General features: G+C 34.7%; 1 protein-coding gene across 1 annotated transcript in view; it reads right to left on the reverse strand.

The window, feature by feature from the left end:
* The window catches only part of Atm (ATM serine/threonine kinase), a 103,213-nt gene that overhangs the window by 45,179 nt on the left and 40,493 nt on the right, over positions 1 to 17,541 (reverse strand). The window contains exons 24-35 of the mRNA XM_026779117.1: positions 17,266 to 17,439; positions 16,086 to 16,255; positions 14,253 to 14,499; positions 13,373 to 13,488; positions 12,054 to 12,180; positions 11,405 to 11,604; positions 7,825 to 7,996; positions 7,201 to 7,365; positions 6,110 to 6,242; positions 5,341 to 5,436; positions 3,860 to 4,031; positions 834 to 975 (exon numbers count right to left, since the gene is read on the reverse strand). Of these exons, the coding sequence (XP_026634918.1) occupies positions 834 to 975; positions 3,860 to 4,031; positions 5,341 to 5,436; positions 6,110 to 6,242; positions 7,201 to 7,365; positions 7,825 to 7,996; positions 11,405 to 11,604; positions 12,054 to 12,180; positions 13,373 to 13,488; positions 14,253 to 14,499; positions 16,086 to 16,255; positions 17,266 to 17,439 (1,914 nt within the window). The remainder of the gene's footprint in view (positions 1 to 833; positions 976 to 3,859; positions 4,032 to 5,340; positions 5,437 to 6,109; positions 6,243 to 7,200; positions 7,366 to 7,824; positions 7,997 to 11,404; positions 11,605 to 12,053; positions 12,181 to 13,372; positions 13,489 to 14,252; positions 14,500 to 16,085; positions 16,256 to 17,265; positions 17,440 to 17,541) is intronic.

A 17,541-nucleotide genomic window follows, 5' to 3' on the forward strand; every position in this document is an offset into this window, starting at 1 on the left:
AAGGGGGAACACACATGTGAGATGGGGGGTTTAAACTAGGGAATGAAGCAGTAACAATATTACTGCAGGAGTGAGAAACCCGAGTTCTACTGTTAGCTCTGTCACTCGCTGGTAGTGTGTTATACAACTCACACTCTGCCTCATCTGGCTCATCTACAAAACTGGTTCAAATTTACCATAAAAAAATGATTTCAAAATGAAATTTTTACATGTTAAAAATATTTTACACTAAGCTATATTAGTAACTTCATTAACAGTTCTTACTAATTTTACTAAGAATCAAACTATGATACATTAAAATTACTACTTTAATGATGGGTATTTCTATTGAACTTAAGCAGGAAAAAAGCAATTGTATATTGCTGTCACTTTCTGAAAAGAGGAATGCTTAGTAACAAGAAATGCAAAAGCTCTTAACATTATTGCAGACTGCATTCAGCAGAATTGTTATGACATCAACATACAAGGAGAATGCTTACAGTCCTCTTATATTTATCCCAGTTGTGCTAAGCAGTAAATGCTTGTTGGCTGATCACAACATCTAAAATCATCGGGGATTGATGGTGCATGGGATCAAGTGGTTTGCTATACTAGAAAAGAATTTCCCTCAGCACCAAATTACCACTTCTCTAGGTTATCTATTTCAATGTTTCTATCCTGCCCTAGTGAAAAATAACAAGTTCCTTAAGTTTAAAAATGTACAGTATGAATTTTTCTAGAGAACAGTATATTAGTACATAACTATTTTAAGCAATTTGATATCTATAGTACAAAACAAATGTAATCATTCTACAAATAATAGGTATTCAACAAACACTTGTTATTTAAGGGACCTTTTTCCTTGATGTTCTAAAAGGCTGTAGGTAGATCAGCATGGGATCTTCGGAAGTCTTATAAGCCTCCCAGAAACTGTGTCCAGTCTTTGTAGCCAAAATGTTTTTCAAACAGGTAGCAGCAGCTGATCGAACTTTGACACTGAAAAGATCACAATTAATTTATCAATTTGGAATGTTATGCAAATTCAACTGGAAAATTTTAAAACTAAAATTTAAAGTATTAGAAACTTCCTATCTATAAAACTCTGTAACACTGAAGAAAAAAGCCAAAGATTTTTAAAATATTCCCTCAGTAAACATGAGTTACTGATCACTTCAGCCGCAATTCTCTTCATTCTATACAATAATGACTATGTTACAATGATCATAATTTAAAGAATTCTTAAGGGGAATTTCTTGGAAAAACATAGTATCATGAATATGATGAATTCACCTAAGGAAACATATTGACAGTATTTTCTCTAGTAATACAAATTATTTTTGAGGTGAAGTACAATGATATCTAACTCCAAATGATAAAATTATTGCAAATATATATATTTTGAAGGTACATACTCATTCTGACAAAGCAGTTAGTTGAAAATCATTAGCACTTAAAATTTCTAGAAAAAAAGTAAAATTTCTTCTTTTAAAACAAAACACCCGCTGGGTGGTGGTGGCGCACGCCTTTAATCCCAGCACTCGGGAGGCAGAGGCAGGCGGATCTCTGTGAGTTCGAGACCAGCCTGGTCTACAAGAGCTAGTTCCAGGACAGGCTCCAAAACCACAGAGAAACCCTGTCTCAAAAAACCAAAAAAATAAATAAATAAATAAATAAATAAATAAATAAATAAATAAATAAATCAAAGCACCCTAGGAGATAGAGGGCCACAACAGTTCTGAAAATATGGCAACTGACAAGACAAAAAACAAAAAAAGCTACCAGGCCCTGAAATTAGAATAATGACAAGTTAACAAAGAAGATTTAATTCTGTTCAGGTATGCTTTGCTAATTACCCAGAAGATGACCTATAAACCTGGATTCCACATCTAATTCCTCATTAAATCCAACTGACTCTGTTAAAAACATATCCTGCTTCCATCCATGCCCCTCATGTTCATTATTGGTCTCCTAACTCCCTAACTCATATGATCATTTTTTTCTCCTCTGTACTATAGCAATAATTTCACAACCAATTCTTGTTTAGTCACTGCACTGATTTTTTTTTTTTTTTTGGACAACTTGACACATCTAGAGTTATCTGAGGTGATGCCTCCATCAGACTGGCCTGTAGAGAAGTCTGGGGACACTTTCTTAATTAGTGGTTAGGACCCAGGCCACTGAGGGCAGTGCTACACCTGGACAGGTGATCCTAACAGATATAAGAAATGTAGCTGACCTAGAGAGCAAACTGGTATGTAGCATTCATTTATCCATGGGCTCTGCTCTAGTTCCTGTCTTCTTCTTCTTCCTTTTTTTTTTTTTTTTTTTGGTGGCTTTTTTGAGACGGGGGTTCCTCTCTATGTAGCCTAAGCTGTGTTGGAACTAGCGCTGGTCATCTCTTAAAGGTATATATGTTTGTTGGCTTTATTCTTCTGCCTATCCTCTTTAATCTACCATGTTTCCATTACCGATTTAATAGACCTTTACTTTTTTTGTTATCGCTGTTTTTGTTATATTAAACTGGCTGGCATGGATTCTTTCCTAACATTTTATTATATAAATTTTCATATATACAGTAAAGGTGAAAAAAATTTACAGGGAATATCTGTATGCTTACTGTGTAAATTTTTGCATTGACATTTTTCTTCCATTAACATTTTACTGCTTTCCTTTTTTAAAATCATGTTCCCTAACTTTCCTACCATTGTTAATCCTCTGAACTGAGCCTCCCACAATGGTAATGATGGGGTGGACAAATAAACCAATTAAGTCAATGACTAAATAATGAGAGAGCTGGGAATATGGCTCAGTGATGCCTCAATGTAAGGCCCTGGATTTAGTCCCCATTATTGCAAACAATTAATAATAACAGTACAATAGATAAAAAGTTAATAAATAATGAAAGGAAAGTAATCTGACAATCAACAAGCTAAAATAGTGACTGTATCTTAAAATTTTGTTTTGAACAAGGAATAAAATAGTAATAGAAAATTCTATTATTTCAAAGTTTTGGTGGTTAGAAAGCTTTTGCTCCATGGATTATTCTAAAAGATTCAAAATAAAGATTAGCTTGGAGGAACATAGCACCCTGGTTTTAAAAATCACAAAATATATTACTTTTTACATCCCTGTGTTTAAATTTGTAAGGGTGAAGGTGCATGATACCATGCTTGTAGTCAGAAGTAGTCAGAAGACAACTTCCAGGACAAGGCTCTGCCCCTTTACCATGACTTCTGGGGATCAAACTCAGGTTGTCAAGTTTGATGGCAGGTGCATTTTATCTGTTGAGCAATCCCACCAGCCTACACTCATCATTTACATTGTCTGTGTGGAACCACCTGGCAGTTTACTTCTTTATCCTTTGTCTAACTTAGTCTCACGAGATTTAAAACAGACCTTACTCTTCATCACCATCAAGTATCAGGAACAGAGGGTATTTAATCACACAAATTAATAAAGAAACTTAATTAAAAACATACAAGATTTTTTTAATGTAAGAACTTGAAAGTCGAGAGTAAAGAAATGTCTTAGTGGTTAAGAGCACTCATTGCTCTTGTAGAGGACCTGGGTTAGATGTCCAGCATCCACATGGTGTTTCACAATCACCCAAGGGTATCCAATACCCTTTTCTGAGTTCTGTGGGCATCAGGCATGCATGTACATACACACACGCAGGCCAAACATTCATGCACATAAAGGAAATATAAAAAACTTAAAAAAGAAAGAGAGAGAAAAACAGAAAGGAGGGAGGGAGGAGGGAAGAAGGAACCATGGAAGAACTTGCAAGGCAAAGTGGTAAGTGAAGCATTAGCATAATCTTCCTGAGAGCCAGATTTGGTTTCGGTTTCTGTAATTGAATGCAAGGTATATAAGTACTCACCTATCTTCTACCAGTGTATTGTTCAGGGCGGTTAGCATTATCAAAGTCCACTGAAGTTCTTTATCTTCAGGTAACCCAAGGGCTTTGGTATACGATGTATCTTTATTATGCTGTACAGCTATAGTAGAGAAATCCAGAGGACCTATTTCTCCCAAACACCTTCCAACAGCCTCTACATATAAAAACTTAATTTTAGTACAGCCATAAGTAGAAGGGTATACAACACTTCCAATTTAAAAAATATTAACACCACTTTGTCATGCTTCAAAGATTTCAGTGTCTTCCAATATTAACACATCAATGTTGTAATATATTTTTTTCTCAGAGGTGATAGAAAATAAGTTAACAATTATAGTAACAGAATATTAAAAGCACAAGTATTAACATGGCTGACACCGCATAAAGTGTCAACCTTAAAACATTAAAAAAAAGAAATCCCGGGTATCACACATACATTATTCATAAATCTTAAACATCTAATTCAGTTAAAATGTCATCTATAATCACAGGCATTGCTTCCTTTCCACTTTGCACACTTTTCAGTTCTTTTCCTTGCTTGACACTCTGGTTAGAACTTCAATGTAGTGCCGAATACAAGCAGTAAAGTTAAAAAATACTTTTCTAATTCCTGATGTTAGAGGAAAGATTTCAGTCTATTATCACTAAATGAGGCACAAAACAGGATTCTTCTTGCGTCACACAAGAAAGCTATGTTGGGCTCCTGGAGCAAAGCAGCTTTATGTCCAGTAGCAGGACAATGAACAAAGATGTTAATTCTGGAGGCAGGGGAGACTCAAGTGTCTGGTAAGGTTCAATTTCTGGATCTGGGTGGCAGATGCACAGGTATTCTTTGATTGTATCTAAATACTTTAAACTAGGTACATTTGTCTGTATTCATGTCTATATGTAAGATACATTTCAATAAAAACCAAACTAAAAGCAAGTATGCTAGATAATAGGCTCCAGTGGGAACTGAGAAAGTGCACCAACAGCTCTTACACTCCCCATTCTCAGTAAGGCAACACTGCCATGCCAGCTTCCAGCCAATGTTAATCATGTGACTTTCCATTCTAAAACCACCAAATCTAAATACCTATACTCAAGGAAAAATCTAAATGGTATTTTAAAAGATGTGAGTTTAACCATCCTTCAGAAGCGTTGTTCCTATTTGCTATGTACAAAATAAACCAGTGTATAAATACCAGTAAGCCATATGTATAAAATATCTCAGAAGTTTACTAAGCAGAGATTTATGATAGTCCTACATCTTTATAAGGTGTTTTAAAATTAACATTTATACACTATTAATGAATATTGCTAACTTTATCTTATAAGCATATCTAAGGAATATGAAAGGTGGGTATCTAGAGTTACCTGCAGAAACATAACTTAGCAAACCACCCTTATTTCTCCAGTAAATCAAACAACAAGCTTACACTTACTCTGACCATACTAAAGAAGACCATTCACTTAATCATTACCTAAAACTTCTCTTTCACCAGTCTGGTTCACTGCCATCTTGGATAGCTGCAACAAGCTGACAACCAGCTTCACCACAATGCCATCCTGTGGGTTATCTAGAAATAGTTTAGAGAAAAGTGCTCCAATTTCCATAAGGACAATATATTATTTTTTCAACACATATGCCCAATCTTAAATCATAAATGGATTTTAAAAATACAGATAGAATTCTGAAATATTGCCACATGAAAATGATTAGCAAAATTTACCAAGCAGACAGAGAAAGAGCTTGAACAAGCTAAACAGCAAAGTTAATACCTTACCAAAGTCACAAATGACGAGAAAATAAGAACCATTAAACACAAAAGCTAGCAGGGACCTTGCTTAGTCTGTTACCACACAGTATTCAGAACTTAGCACACACTATACTGTGGCCTCTCTGCAATGATGTGAATATAAATGACAATGGTGGCAATCTGACCAAGAATATACAAAAGAATATCTGAAGAAGAAACAGGAAGAAAAAAATTCATACTGTTAAAATTAATACCCGGAAGCAGGTGTAGAGATGGCTCATCTGTTAAGAGCAATTGCTGCTCTTGCAGAAGAACCAGGTTCAGTTACATATATGATCCAGGTTCAGTACATATATGACAGCTTACAACCATGTTTTAACTCAAGTTTCAGAAGAATCCAATACCTTCTTCTGGTCTCCATAGGCACTGAAGTTATGTGGTGCACACATATACATGCAAGCAAAACACCCATTCACATAAAAATAAATAGTACCCTGAGATGCTCTCATAAGATCTAGTATCTGATCTTTATGTTGCTCCAGTTGTCTTCGAAGATCCTTCAGTCCTTCAAGCCTTGTCAGTGGAAGTGGATTGTAAGCACTCACAGAAAGAAAATGGTTAATTTCCTAAAAGACAAAATCAACTTAGTATTAGTTGAGTATGTACTGGCTAAGTATGAAAAATAAAACAAAAAAAGAAAAAAAAATAAGCAGTGTCTATAGACAATGAAATACAAAACAATACATAATACATTCCTTCTTCCACTTTAGTTCTGACGATGTTTTAAGGTAGATAAGAGTCTCTTATCTACATTAGATGTCAAAACAACAGACTCGATAAGACTACCACAGCAAGCAGTTTAATTTTTATTTATTTACTAGTATAACTTGAATTTTATATCTAAATGCATTAAATGTTTACAGATTTATAGTCTAATATGATGATTTTAAATTATAACATTTAAAAGAATACAGACATAACTAAAATTTATAAAAGACTAACATGCTAAATATCATCACTAATATAAACATTATTAATCCTTAAAGAAAAGGACAATTTTCAAATACTAATGAACCATAGGACCTTATTGTATGAAAATTAATAATAATTTGTATCATATTCTTTGAATATTCAAATTCATCTTAGTCACACAGCTTTGATATCCAGACATTAAATGCAATACAAGAAGATGCATAAAGATCTGTTTTGAGGGGCTGAAGAGAACATCCGGGGGTTAAAAGACATGGTTGCTCTTGCAGGGGACCTGTGTTCAGTTACCAGAACACATGGCAGGTGGCTCAGAATTATCTATAACTTCAGCAGCAGGGGAATCTGAAAACTTCTTCTGACTTTCTTGAGTACATGTACATATAAGGTATACACACAGACATACAAATTTAGAATATATTAAGAATATATATGTATATTTTAAAATATTTAGATTTTATTTAAGAAGGTAAATGTCATGCATTACTTTTACTACAACATAAAGTTTTCTGTCTTTATCAACAGAGCATTAAAGGTTTAAAAAAATACTACTGCCTATATTGTATAATACAAAGTTATAAATAAAACTTTTATTACCTCTAAGAGTGAAAAGGGTCCTCCACTATATTTGATTTTCTGCTGAGTAAGCCGCAAATTCTTAAAAACAACATGGTCAGGAAAAGGATCCAAAAGTTTAATAGTGACAAAGAGGTTTTCATTGTCCTTGTTATCTATCACCAAGTACTTCAACAGGTCCAATACCTAAATAATAACCAAAGGGAGGCATTAATTATATTCAGAGAGTTAAACAAACAAACCTCTGCTAACCTAGAAATGAACTAATGGTATGTATGGTACCCAGCTATTGGTGTGCATAGCTTCAAAAACTAAAATACGTACAGTGCTACACACAGCGGGCGTAACAAATAACAGGGTTAACTGAACATTTTATATGGGATCTCACAATCCATAACTGTGGGAACTGCTAGTTTTAATTTGGACTACTACATTTCAGTGTAATAGATAAAACTAACAGATTTATTAGATCAAAATTACCAATGGTTAGGTAACTGATTTCAAAGATTAATTTACTAATAATGTCTTCTCCACCATTATCAAAAGAACATTCACATTAAAACTACACCAGGCAAACTAACAGCATTCAATTCCTAAGAGTTCATTTATCTCAAATACCCCTCTGTAGATCAACTGGTAAATTACCTGTTCTTGAACCTCCGGATAATCCACAAGTGGTATAAGTGTGCCAACAATGACATGAAGATGGTTTTCTAGGGCATCCTTACAGTGAGTTACAGCTGTATGGCAAACTCGACTTAACAGATTACAACAAAGGGAAAAGCTATGCTTTGATACATCTGTGAAATGAGAAGGCCTAACAGGAAAAAAATTAAGAAAAAAATATCAAGGTCTAAGAAACTACTCTGAAATAATACTCAAATCATTTTTAGTCAATGTCTCTAATTCTGACATGGCTTGACAAAGTCACTTTTATATCTAATACTTCAATGGTTACAATTCAGAAAAAATAAGCATGTCAGAGAGATACATGATGTGGGAGTATCATATATCAATCTGTTGATTTCATTGGTTAAGTAATAAAGAAACTGCTTGGCCCTGATAGGTTAAAACATAGGTGGGAGGAGTAAACAGAACAGAATGCTGGAAGGAAGAGGAAGTGAGCTCAGAGGCCATGCTCCCCTCTCCCGAGCACACGCGATGAAGCTCCTACCCAGGATGGATGTAGGCTAGAATCTTCCTGGTAAGCGCACCTTGGAGTGCTACACACATTATTAGAAATGGGCTAGTCCAGGTATGAGAGTTAGCTGAGAAAAGGCTAGATATAATGGGCCAAGCAGTGTTTAAATGAATACAGTTTGTGTGTTGGTATTTCTGGTGTAAAGCTAGCCTTACGGGACGAAAAACAGGCCTGCAGATCCTACAACAGATACACAATATGCAATCCAATCAGAACTACCAGAAAACAAGAAAACTGCAAAACTCATTCAAGTAAGAGATCCAGGAATCACTGCAGGCCAGCAAGGACTGAAGGACAGTCGTAGCAGTCATTTTTGTAAACAAAAGTCTTTACTCTTTCTCTCATGTGTACCCTATCCCCAGTACTTTTGACAGTGCTCCTCATAATCAAATAACCGCTGAAAACCCAAAAGAAGGAAAAGAAAGACAGGCTGCATTGAATACTTAGAGCAAGAAAACCACTTGATAAGAGCTGGTGTTCAGTAAAAATAAAATAAGACAAGAAGGAAGGGAGGAAGGAAGGAAAGGAAGGGAGGAGGAAAGAGGAAAGAAGAAAACGAATAAAGGACAAACAAGGCCGGGATGATGGCTCAGCAGATGAGAGTGCTTACCCTGAAAGCATGAGGGTCTGAGTTCTAATTCTGAGCATCTACATAACGAGCAGGCATGGTTGTTCATATCCATACTATAGGACTGTGGGCAAGGAGCTTGCTGGCCAGCCAGACATGCTAAAATGGCCTGGTTCTCACTTAGTGAGAAATGCTGTCTAAAGCTAGAGGAAGACATGGTATGTCCCTCTCTAGTCTCCATATGCATACCCAGACAACCAACATGCATGGAGCAGCATTCAGAGTCAAACCTTAGAGAAAATCTGATTTCAACACTTAACCTCATTATGTACTGAAGCAGTCAGATTTGATTAACAAAACTGCAAACCCTATAAATAAATAAAGCATGAAGTAGAAGTATCCAAGGAAGAAAATCGAAACATTTCCTGAAGAGCTTCAAATACTGGAGTTACTAAAGAAAGAATTCAAAATAATTTTAAAATTTAATTAAAAGTTGAGAATAGAATGAAGGTTACCAAAGAACAGAGAGTAGAGATATGGAAGGATTGGGAAGAGATCTGTGGGCACTAAGTCACAGCTCGGGAATGAGACATTCCAGTGTGCTACAGAAGAGGATAACTGCAGATAACTGTATAGATCAAAAAGCTATAAGAAAGGATTTTGAATGCTTTCATCATAACAAAAGAATGAATGTTTTTAAATTTCCATTCTTTGAAGATATAAAAAAAATGACAAACCTCTGGACTATTAAAAAAAAAAAAGGACAAGGCCAAATGAACTTATGAGAGACTATCCAGAGAATATATGCCTGCAGCTTTTGTTATTTGAAAGGTAAAGGAAAGAGAAATTGCTGAACCTAGGTGTTTGTTTGAAGGCAATTCAGCAAAGCCCTAACACTTTAAAACAACTGATAGTCAATAATAAGGAAAGAAAAACTAACTTAAATAGCTAATTTGAACAAGTCAATAACAAGTAATGAGACTAAATAAAAAGTCATGCAACAACAAAGTCCAGGACCAGATGACATCACTAAATTGATACTGGTTTTTCTCAATTACTCAAAAATTAAAGACAATTTCCACTAATTCATTCCACTAGATCAGAATTATCCTGACACCCAAACCACAGAAGTATATAACAACAAAACAAAACAAAAAAAAAACAAAACAAAACAAAAAAAAACCAAAAACCCTGCAGGCCAATATTCCTGATAAGCATAGATACAAAAAAACCTCCCATAAAGTACTAGAAAATCAAATTCAACATCACACGGCAAAGATTGTACAAGATTAGGTGGGGTGCATCCCAGATATGCCAGGATGTTCAACATATACCAATCAATAAAAGTGCTAAACCATATATCAACAGAATTAAGAGTAAAATCTATGACTATCTTAACAGCCAAAAAAGGAATTTGAATAAATTTAACATCCCTTCATGTGGGAGAAAAATCTCAACTAAACAGATATTTTAGAAATATACCTCAATAAAATAAGAAGTCCAGAGTTAACACAATGGACAGAGAAAAGCTGAATAGTTTCTCTATCATTTTTAAAAGGACAAGAGCTTCTCTTTCACTTCTAATTTCAAGACAGTGATAGAACACATAGGAAAGAAAAGTAAATTGTGTCCAAACTAACAGAGAAAACTCAAATCATCACTATTTGCAGGTAAACTTAACAGTTCCACAAAGAAACCCACTAAAACTACTAAATGTATTCAGTAAAGTGCAGGTTATAAATTCAACATAAAACAATCAGTAGGATTTCTTCACAATGATAATGAATGAAATGGAAAAGGGTAGGGGATCTCATTTATAACAACCACAAAAAATTTTAACCTGAACAGAAACAATCTCTACAAAACAAAAACAAAAAATTTATTATATATTAATGAAAGAAGGTAAAAAGGAAGAAATCCTTTAATCATTATTAAAATGCTCACTCTACCTACACAAAGCAAAATGCAATAATATAATCCCTAAAGATACCAATGACTCCTTAGAGAACTAAAAATAAATAATAAAATTTCCAAGATTCAAACAGAATACACACACACAAATCTCAAACAGCCAAAGCAATTTCGAGTGAAAAGAACAAAGCAAACGTACTAGACTACTTTTGATGACAATGACATAGGCAAAAATAGAATGAGATTATCATGAAAATGTACATAGAGACCAATGAAAGAGCACAGTGTTCACCTACAATCCCAGGATGCAGGAAACAGATAGGTATCCTCAGAGCAAGCTGGCTAGACAGACCAGCCATACTGATGTGCTTTGGTTCCACTAAGTGACCTTGACTCAACGAAGCAGGTGAAAAACAATTAAGAAAGATGCCTGATGCCAACTTCAACTCTACTTACACTCATGTCCAACATGCACGCGCTTGCACACATGAAAGACCAGCACACAAAAAAATACTGCTAATGCATCAGTCCAATCTATTCCTTACCTTTTATTGATATAATGAATCAATGTGTAAATAACATCCCGAAGAACAAAGGCCCAAGCACCTCCCAAGCTGCTTTTTATATCTTTCAGTAATAAACTAACAAACAATTGATATATTTTAAGAATTCTGTGCTTTTTATAGACATTATTTGTCTCATTTGCTTGTTCACAAATGGCCAGAAGAATTTTCTGATAGGAATCCTATAAAATAGATATACATATAGAAAAAATTTTTTAAATCAAATATAATCAGCTACAACCAATATAGTTTAAACTTTACTAAATGATCATTTAGATATGGGCTTGACAGCACATGCAAAATATTATATTAAAATTGTTAAGAGTATTTCACTTTTTAAAAAGTTGCTACATTAGTTTTTAGAAAGTAAACTGAAACTTAATAGATTATTATGAAACAGTAAACATATTCCCTGAGATAATTAATAAGGCAGGGTCATGAAATCCTGGCCTGATACATTTAGTTAACAATAACTAACATACTAAAATACAACTTGTAAATCAAGTGTTTTTCTTTTTTAAATTAGTCAAGTAAGTTTTCATGCTTATTATCTCCCAGATATATTTAGATTTTCTAGCTAAAAAGGACTTTTCTTATCAATTATTATACTAATAATGTAACATGTACTTACAGGAATTTTAGAAAGAATTTCTAAAATGCTTTTAATCTTGGTTTTATGGCAGTTGCTGATGTAGGCAAATGTTGCTTTAATAACATGTGATGGAAAATATGGTGGATTAGGAGCAGGATCCAAATCCCTAAAGAAAAAAAATGTAGGTATTTTAAAAACAAAATTAGAAGAGTGAACTTCTAAAATGGAGCTTTAAATAACTCCCAAGTTATAAAACTGGCTTCTTACTGAAACAATATATTTTAAAATCACAAACAGTAAAACAAAGTTCACATATGAATCAGACTTAACTTCAGATGGATTTGTTTAAAACAATTGGTTTATTTAACCTTTTATGATGTTAATGGCAGCCCCAGAGTCAAGCCTTAGCAAAACTTCCCTTCAGGTCTGATTTACAACTCTATATTAGAGTATTGCAAGACCAATAGTATCTTAAACCAGGTGACACATTAGATCAGTAACATTATTTAGAATACAATTATAAACTCTGACTTCTTTCCCAGCATTAATACTAATTTATATGCTTAGCACAGTAAGCTTTTATAAAAACTGAGTATTTTCAGCTGGGCACAATGGTGCAACCTTTAATCCCAGCACTGGGAGGCAGAGGCAGGCAGATCCTTGAGCTTGAGGCCGTCTGTTCTACAGAGAGAGTTTTAGGACAGCCAACACTGCACAGCAAAACCCTGTCTAACAAAAACAAAACACAAACAAAATATTTTGGGGACTGGAGGGATGGCTCAGCAGCTAAGAGCACTGACTGCTTTTTTAGAGGACCCAGGTTCAATTCCTAACATCTACTTGGTGGCTTACAACTACAGCTCCAAGAAGTGTGGGGTGTAGGCGGTGTACTGATGCCCCCTTTACAGCCTCTATAGGCATAACATGCACGTGATGTTTTGATATTCATGCAGGCAAAACATCCATATGCAAAAAAATAGTATTTTAATTTATTTTTTAAAATTGAGAATTTTCAAGTAGCTTACAATCAAGCCAAAAAAGTCACTCTGATATTCATATACAACCAACTGATTTCACATCTGAGTTAAACTGGACAGCTAAAGAGCACCACAAAGAAAGGAGGCAGAGAAAAAGGCAAGACATGGCTAAGGGAATCAGTAATAAAACACATCAAGAAAAAGTCACAAAAGGAATTATGTAACTCAATGCTTAAATACCAAGGGAAGAGTGAGAAGACTGGGTTTCCCCAAAAAGGCAGCTAGAAAAAGCAAGTACAGTAGGAAGGCTGCAGTGAAGGAGATAGGTGATTGAGGTGACTCGTATACTACATATGCTACCTTTCTATGGAACAGGCTTACCCTGAAAAGTCAGCGAGGTCAGTGCTTTGACTGGCATCAGAATCAGCTGTTTCATGGAATGTCATCAGTAACTCCACCACAATCTCTGGTAAATTACTAATGAATACTTGATCAATCTGTAAGGACACAAAATTAAAATATATTAAACACTTTTATATCTGTGATTTTTACAACAGCACTAAGGGTCTGTATTAATTCCTTACTTCATAACTATAAAAAAAGACAACCAAGCCCAAGTTCTGCAAAGAAAACCTCTATATTTTCTTCTACACAGCCAATCCATAGACCAAGATGAGCATAAGGAAATCACAACAAACCAACTCTCCTTACTTCAACCCTTGTATTATACAGAATCATTTAAAAGAATTTGGATTTCATATTAAATTTCTAAAACCGGACGTTCTCCAGCTAGCAAAGTTCCATAACTTACACTGTTCCCTGATTTGCATTTTACTTTTTATTAATCTGTTAACTCTTTAATAATCTTAACTATTAAGAAACCTTTGTGAGCCCCTGAGATGCCCTGTACTCTTCTTCCGTATCTGGTGACAGTATCATTTTTCATCAACAGCTGCTAAAATAATGACTGTGAAAAAAGTAAATTTCTCACCAATCTGCTTCTGCTACAGGCAGGCTCACGAAGGGCAGAAATTCTCTAGGAATGCCAGCAAGCATCCAAGATCCCTGGCTCTGGGGTTACATGTGTGAGCTGCCAGCCAAGGCAAGCTGTTACATGGATGTAGGGCTATGAACTCAGGTAGCCATATTTACACAGCAAAAACATAACCAAGTCATCACCCCAAGTCTGATAACCTTAGACTTTAAAGCTTACATCTTTTATCAGTAAGGGGATAACAGTAGATAAAAAGTGAAGCCATACCTGTTTTCCTAGTAAGTCTTCACCTTTAAGTATATCATAGACTTTGGTAGCAGTCTCTCTCTTCTGTATTATGCTGCTGTCTCCTGTGCTCTCATAGGCAAAGTAAGGAAGAATGTGTACAAGAATCTTTGGAAAGCAGTCTATCAACAGACTTTTCCAGCATTTCTGAATCTGATTAGCAATGGACTTCACTTCATCAAACTCACTTCTAATCACCAAATGTGGAATCAAAACCTTGTAACAAGATCTGAAAATATGTAAGTTTAAAATTTAGGTTACAAATGTTTTCAAAGTAAAATTTTACATTAAAATAACAAAATATGCTGGGCAGTGATGTCGCATGCCTTTAATCCCAGCACTCAGGAGGCAGAGATAGGTAGATCTCCGTGAGTTCGAGGCTAACCTAGTCTACAGATTGAGTTCCATAACAGGCTCCAAACCTACACAGAGAAATCCTGTCCCAAGAAACCAATAATAAATAAACAAACTTACTTTTATATTTTAAATTATTTATTTATTTAAAATTTTACAGATGCAGGTGTTCTGCCTGGTGCCTATGGAGGCTAGAAGAGGGCATTGGATCCCCTGAAACAAAAAGGGCAATGGATCCCTTGGAAAAGAAGTTACAGAAAATTGTGAGCTACCATATGGGTGCTGGGAATTGAACCTGGGTCCTCTAGAAGTCAGTGCTCTTGACTGCTGAGCCATTGCTCCAGCCCCTAGATCATTAAATACTCTTATTCTCATTTTATAAATGGAGAAATTAAAGATAAGAAAAATATAAATAATAACACACACACAAAAAAGTACAACTTCTATTCTCCCTCACTTTTTCTGAGACGATAGCACTCCGTAGCCCAGGCTAGCCTCGACTAACTATACTTATGTACACACCATGTTGACCTGTAAATTGTGGGAATCCTCCTGCCTCTACCTCTTGAGGTCAGGAATTATAGACACACAGTATGCACCACTATATCCAGCTAAGGAACTTTTATTTTTTACCCATAATCAACTTGATACTTGATTATGGCAATGGTAATGGTAATATCAATCAAAACTTAATGTAAGACCAATGGTAAAACAATTTATAAATTCAAAGAACAAATATGAAAGTTATCGCAAAATATAATGGATGATAAAAACCATCAAATGTACATCTATCAAAAAACATTTTTTTTTAAAAAAAAAAAATTACAGGATCCTCTGTAGTACAGGCTGGCTTTGAACTCCTTATGTAGCTGAAAATGACCTTGAACTACTGTGCTTCCTTCATCTATTGACCTTCTGAGTGTTCAGATTATAAGTATGTGCCACTATGTCTGGTTTATGTAGTCAGTGTTGAATCTAGGACTTTGAGCATGCTAGGCAAGCACTATACCAACTGAGCTACATCTTAGCATTTTTCGATAAGCTTTGAAAATTCATAGAAATAATGACTAATTCACTATCAAGCAATAGGAAAGAAAAGGAAATAATTACCCCACTAGTAATTTACCTTTGATTATTTTCAAAAGTAAATCGAGATACATAAGATATTATGTACAATTCAAGATAAATACGATAGCATGTAAATATATCTTATATGTGTAAATCGAGATACATAAGATATTACTACAGCTTACTCAATGACACACAACTGATTACTAATATTGCTACCAACAAATCCTAAGTTTTTGAACTAAAAGCATACATACATCCTTTGATACAATCTCACTATGTCTTTTTTGTTTTTTAAATAAAAAACCAGGCAACTTCCTACCTGTAGATATGGATGTGAGAGGTGGGAGGAGGGTTGTCCAACACTACTGCAAACAATATATATAAACCTACCTATAGAAATCCTCAATACTTGTGTAATTTAATAAAATAAAAGGAAAGGAAGATAAGTTGTATTCAGTATCTTGAATGTCCAGCCATTCTGAAACCAGATAATCTAGATGAGAAGTCATAAAGTCTTCTAAACTTCTGCACCCAAAAGATTCGGAGACTTTCTCTAAAACCTGCACAAAAGGAAAATGTGATGTTTAAGCTTGCTAGTATTTAAACTGTATTTGTAGCAGTCACTTAATATTTTTCTACCTTGACTTCTTTATCAATGACACAGGGTAGTAATAAATGAGAAAATGGAAAATGTTACTTACTATACATTTGCTGAAGCAGTATCCAGAGCACATAGAAAACCCACAATAGACATTAAATAAATAATAGCATAATTTTATATAGCTGACTATATTTCAAAGAAAAGTCTAAGGAAAATTTAAATATTTTCATCTTTACATTTAAATTTCTAAAAATCCAAAACCATGTCACTCACTTTAATAACAATAAGTAAAAGGTTAATTCATTTAAGACCAGTTCCCTAGACAATGACCTACAATAAAGCTTCATGGAACCCATGCTGGTACAAAGTTAACTGCCCATCAGTCCATATTTACCACATTAAACCTGCAACAAGAACTTGTAGAGGGTCTCAAATGATGAGCTTGGAGTGGAAGATCAGGGAGAGCTACCACAGTCTACAGATGGGATGTTATGCTTGCAATGACTGAGCCCAGGCCTCTTTTCAAAATCTAACCTAAAAGTCACATTGTCCTCAACTTATTAAATTCCAGTGTGCTGCTCCACAATCTGAGGCATAAGCAAGCAAAAATCTCCAAGTGTTTCCATCAATAAACAGTATTCTAGAGGAACTGGTCTGTGTGGACACAACCACTAAATTTTGCTAATTCTCAATGAGTGTTTTATAAAACTAAGAAGAAATACTGAAAACAAATATACTGCTTAAAGAATTAATAAATTTGGCTGGGGAAAAGACAATAGTTCGGTGGTACAGTGCTTACTTACTAAGTACAAGGCTCTGGGTCCAAGCGCCAGCAGTGGAAAAAATGCACCCCCTACACATGTATATGCGCACACAATCAAACTTGTTTCTAATATTCCCAGTCCAAAAAAGAAACTGTTTCTAACCATCAAATGACACATAAAAACAATGTGAAAATATTCATCATACCTTTTTCACAAGATGAGGTTCTAATCCATTTTCCTTCACAGATTTGCATAAGGCAAACAGAGCCTGTTTTTCACACACAGGGCTACAGTGCAAGACCACAGCTACCACCACCAGTAAAACAGATTTTCTATTGTGAATCTCATCCAGAAGATCAGGGTTCTGAGTATCACATGACTTAAGAAAATTATAAGAATAATGACATAAATAATGAAATTGATAAATCAAGCAAGCAAGCTCAAGTATTCTCTAATCTCTAAGTAACCTGCAAACTTTTAA

Source organism: Microtus ochrogaster, chromosome 5, assembly GCF_000317375.1.
Source record: "Microtus ochrogaster isolate Prairie Vole_2 chromosome 5, MicOch1.0, whole genome shotgun sequence".
Taxonomy (NCBI): Eukaryota; Metazoa; Chordata; class Mammalia; order Rodentia; family Cricetidae; genus Microtus; species Microtus ochrogaster.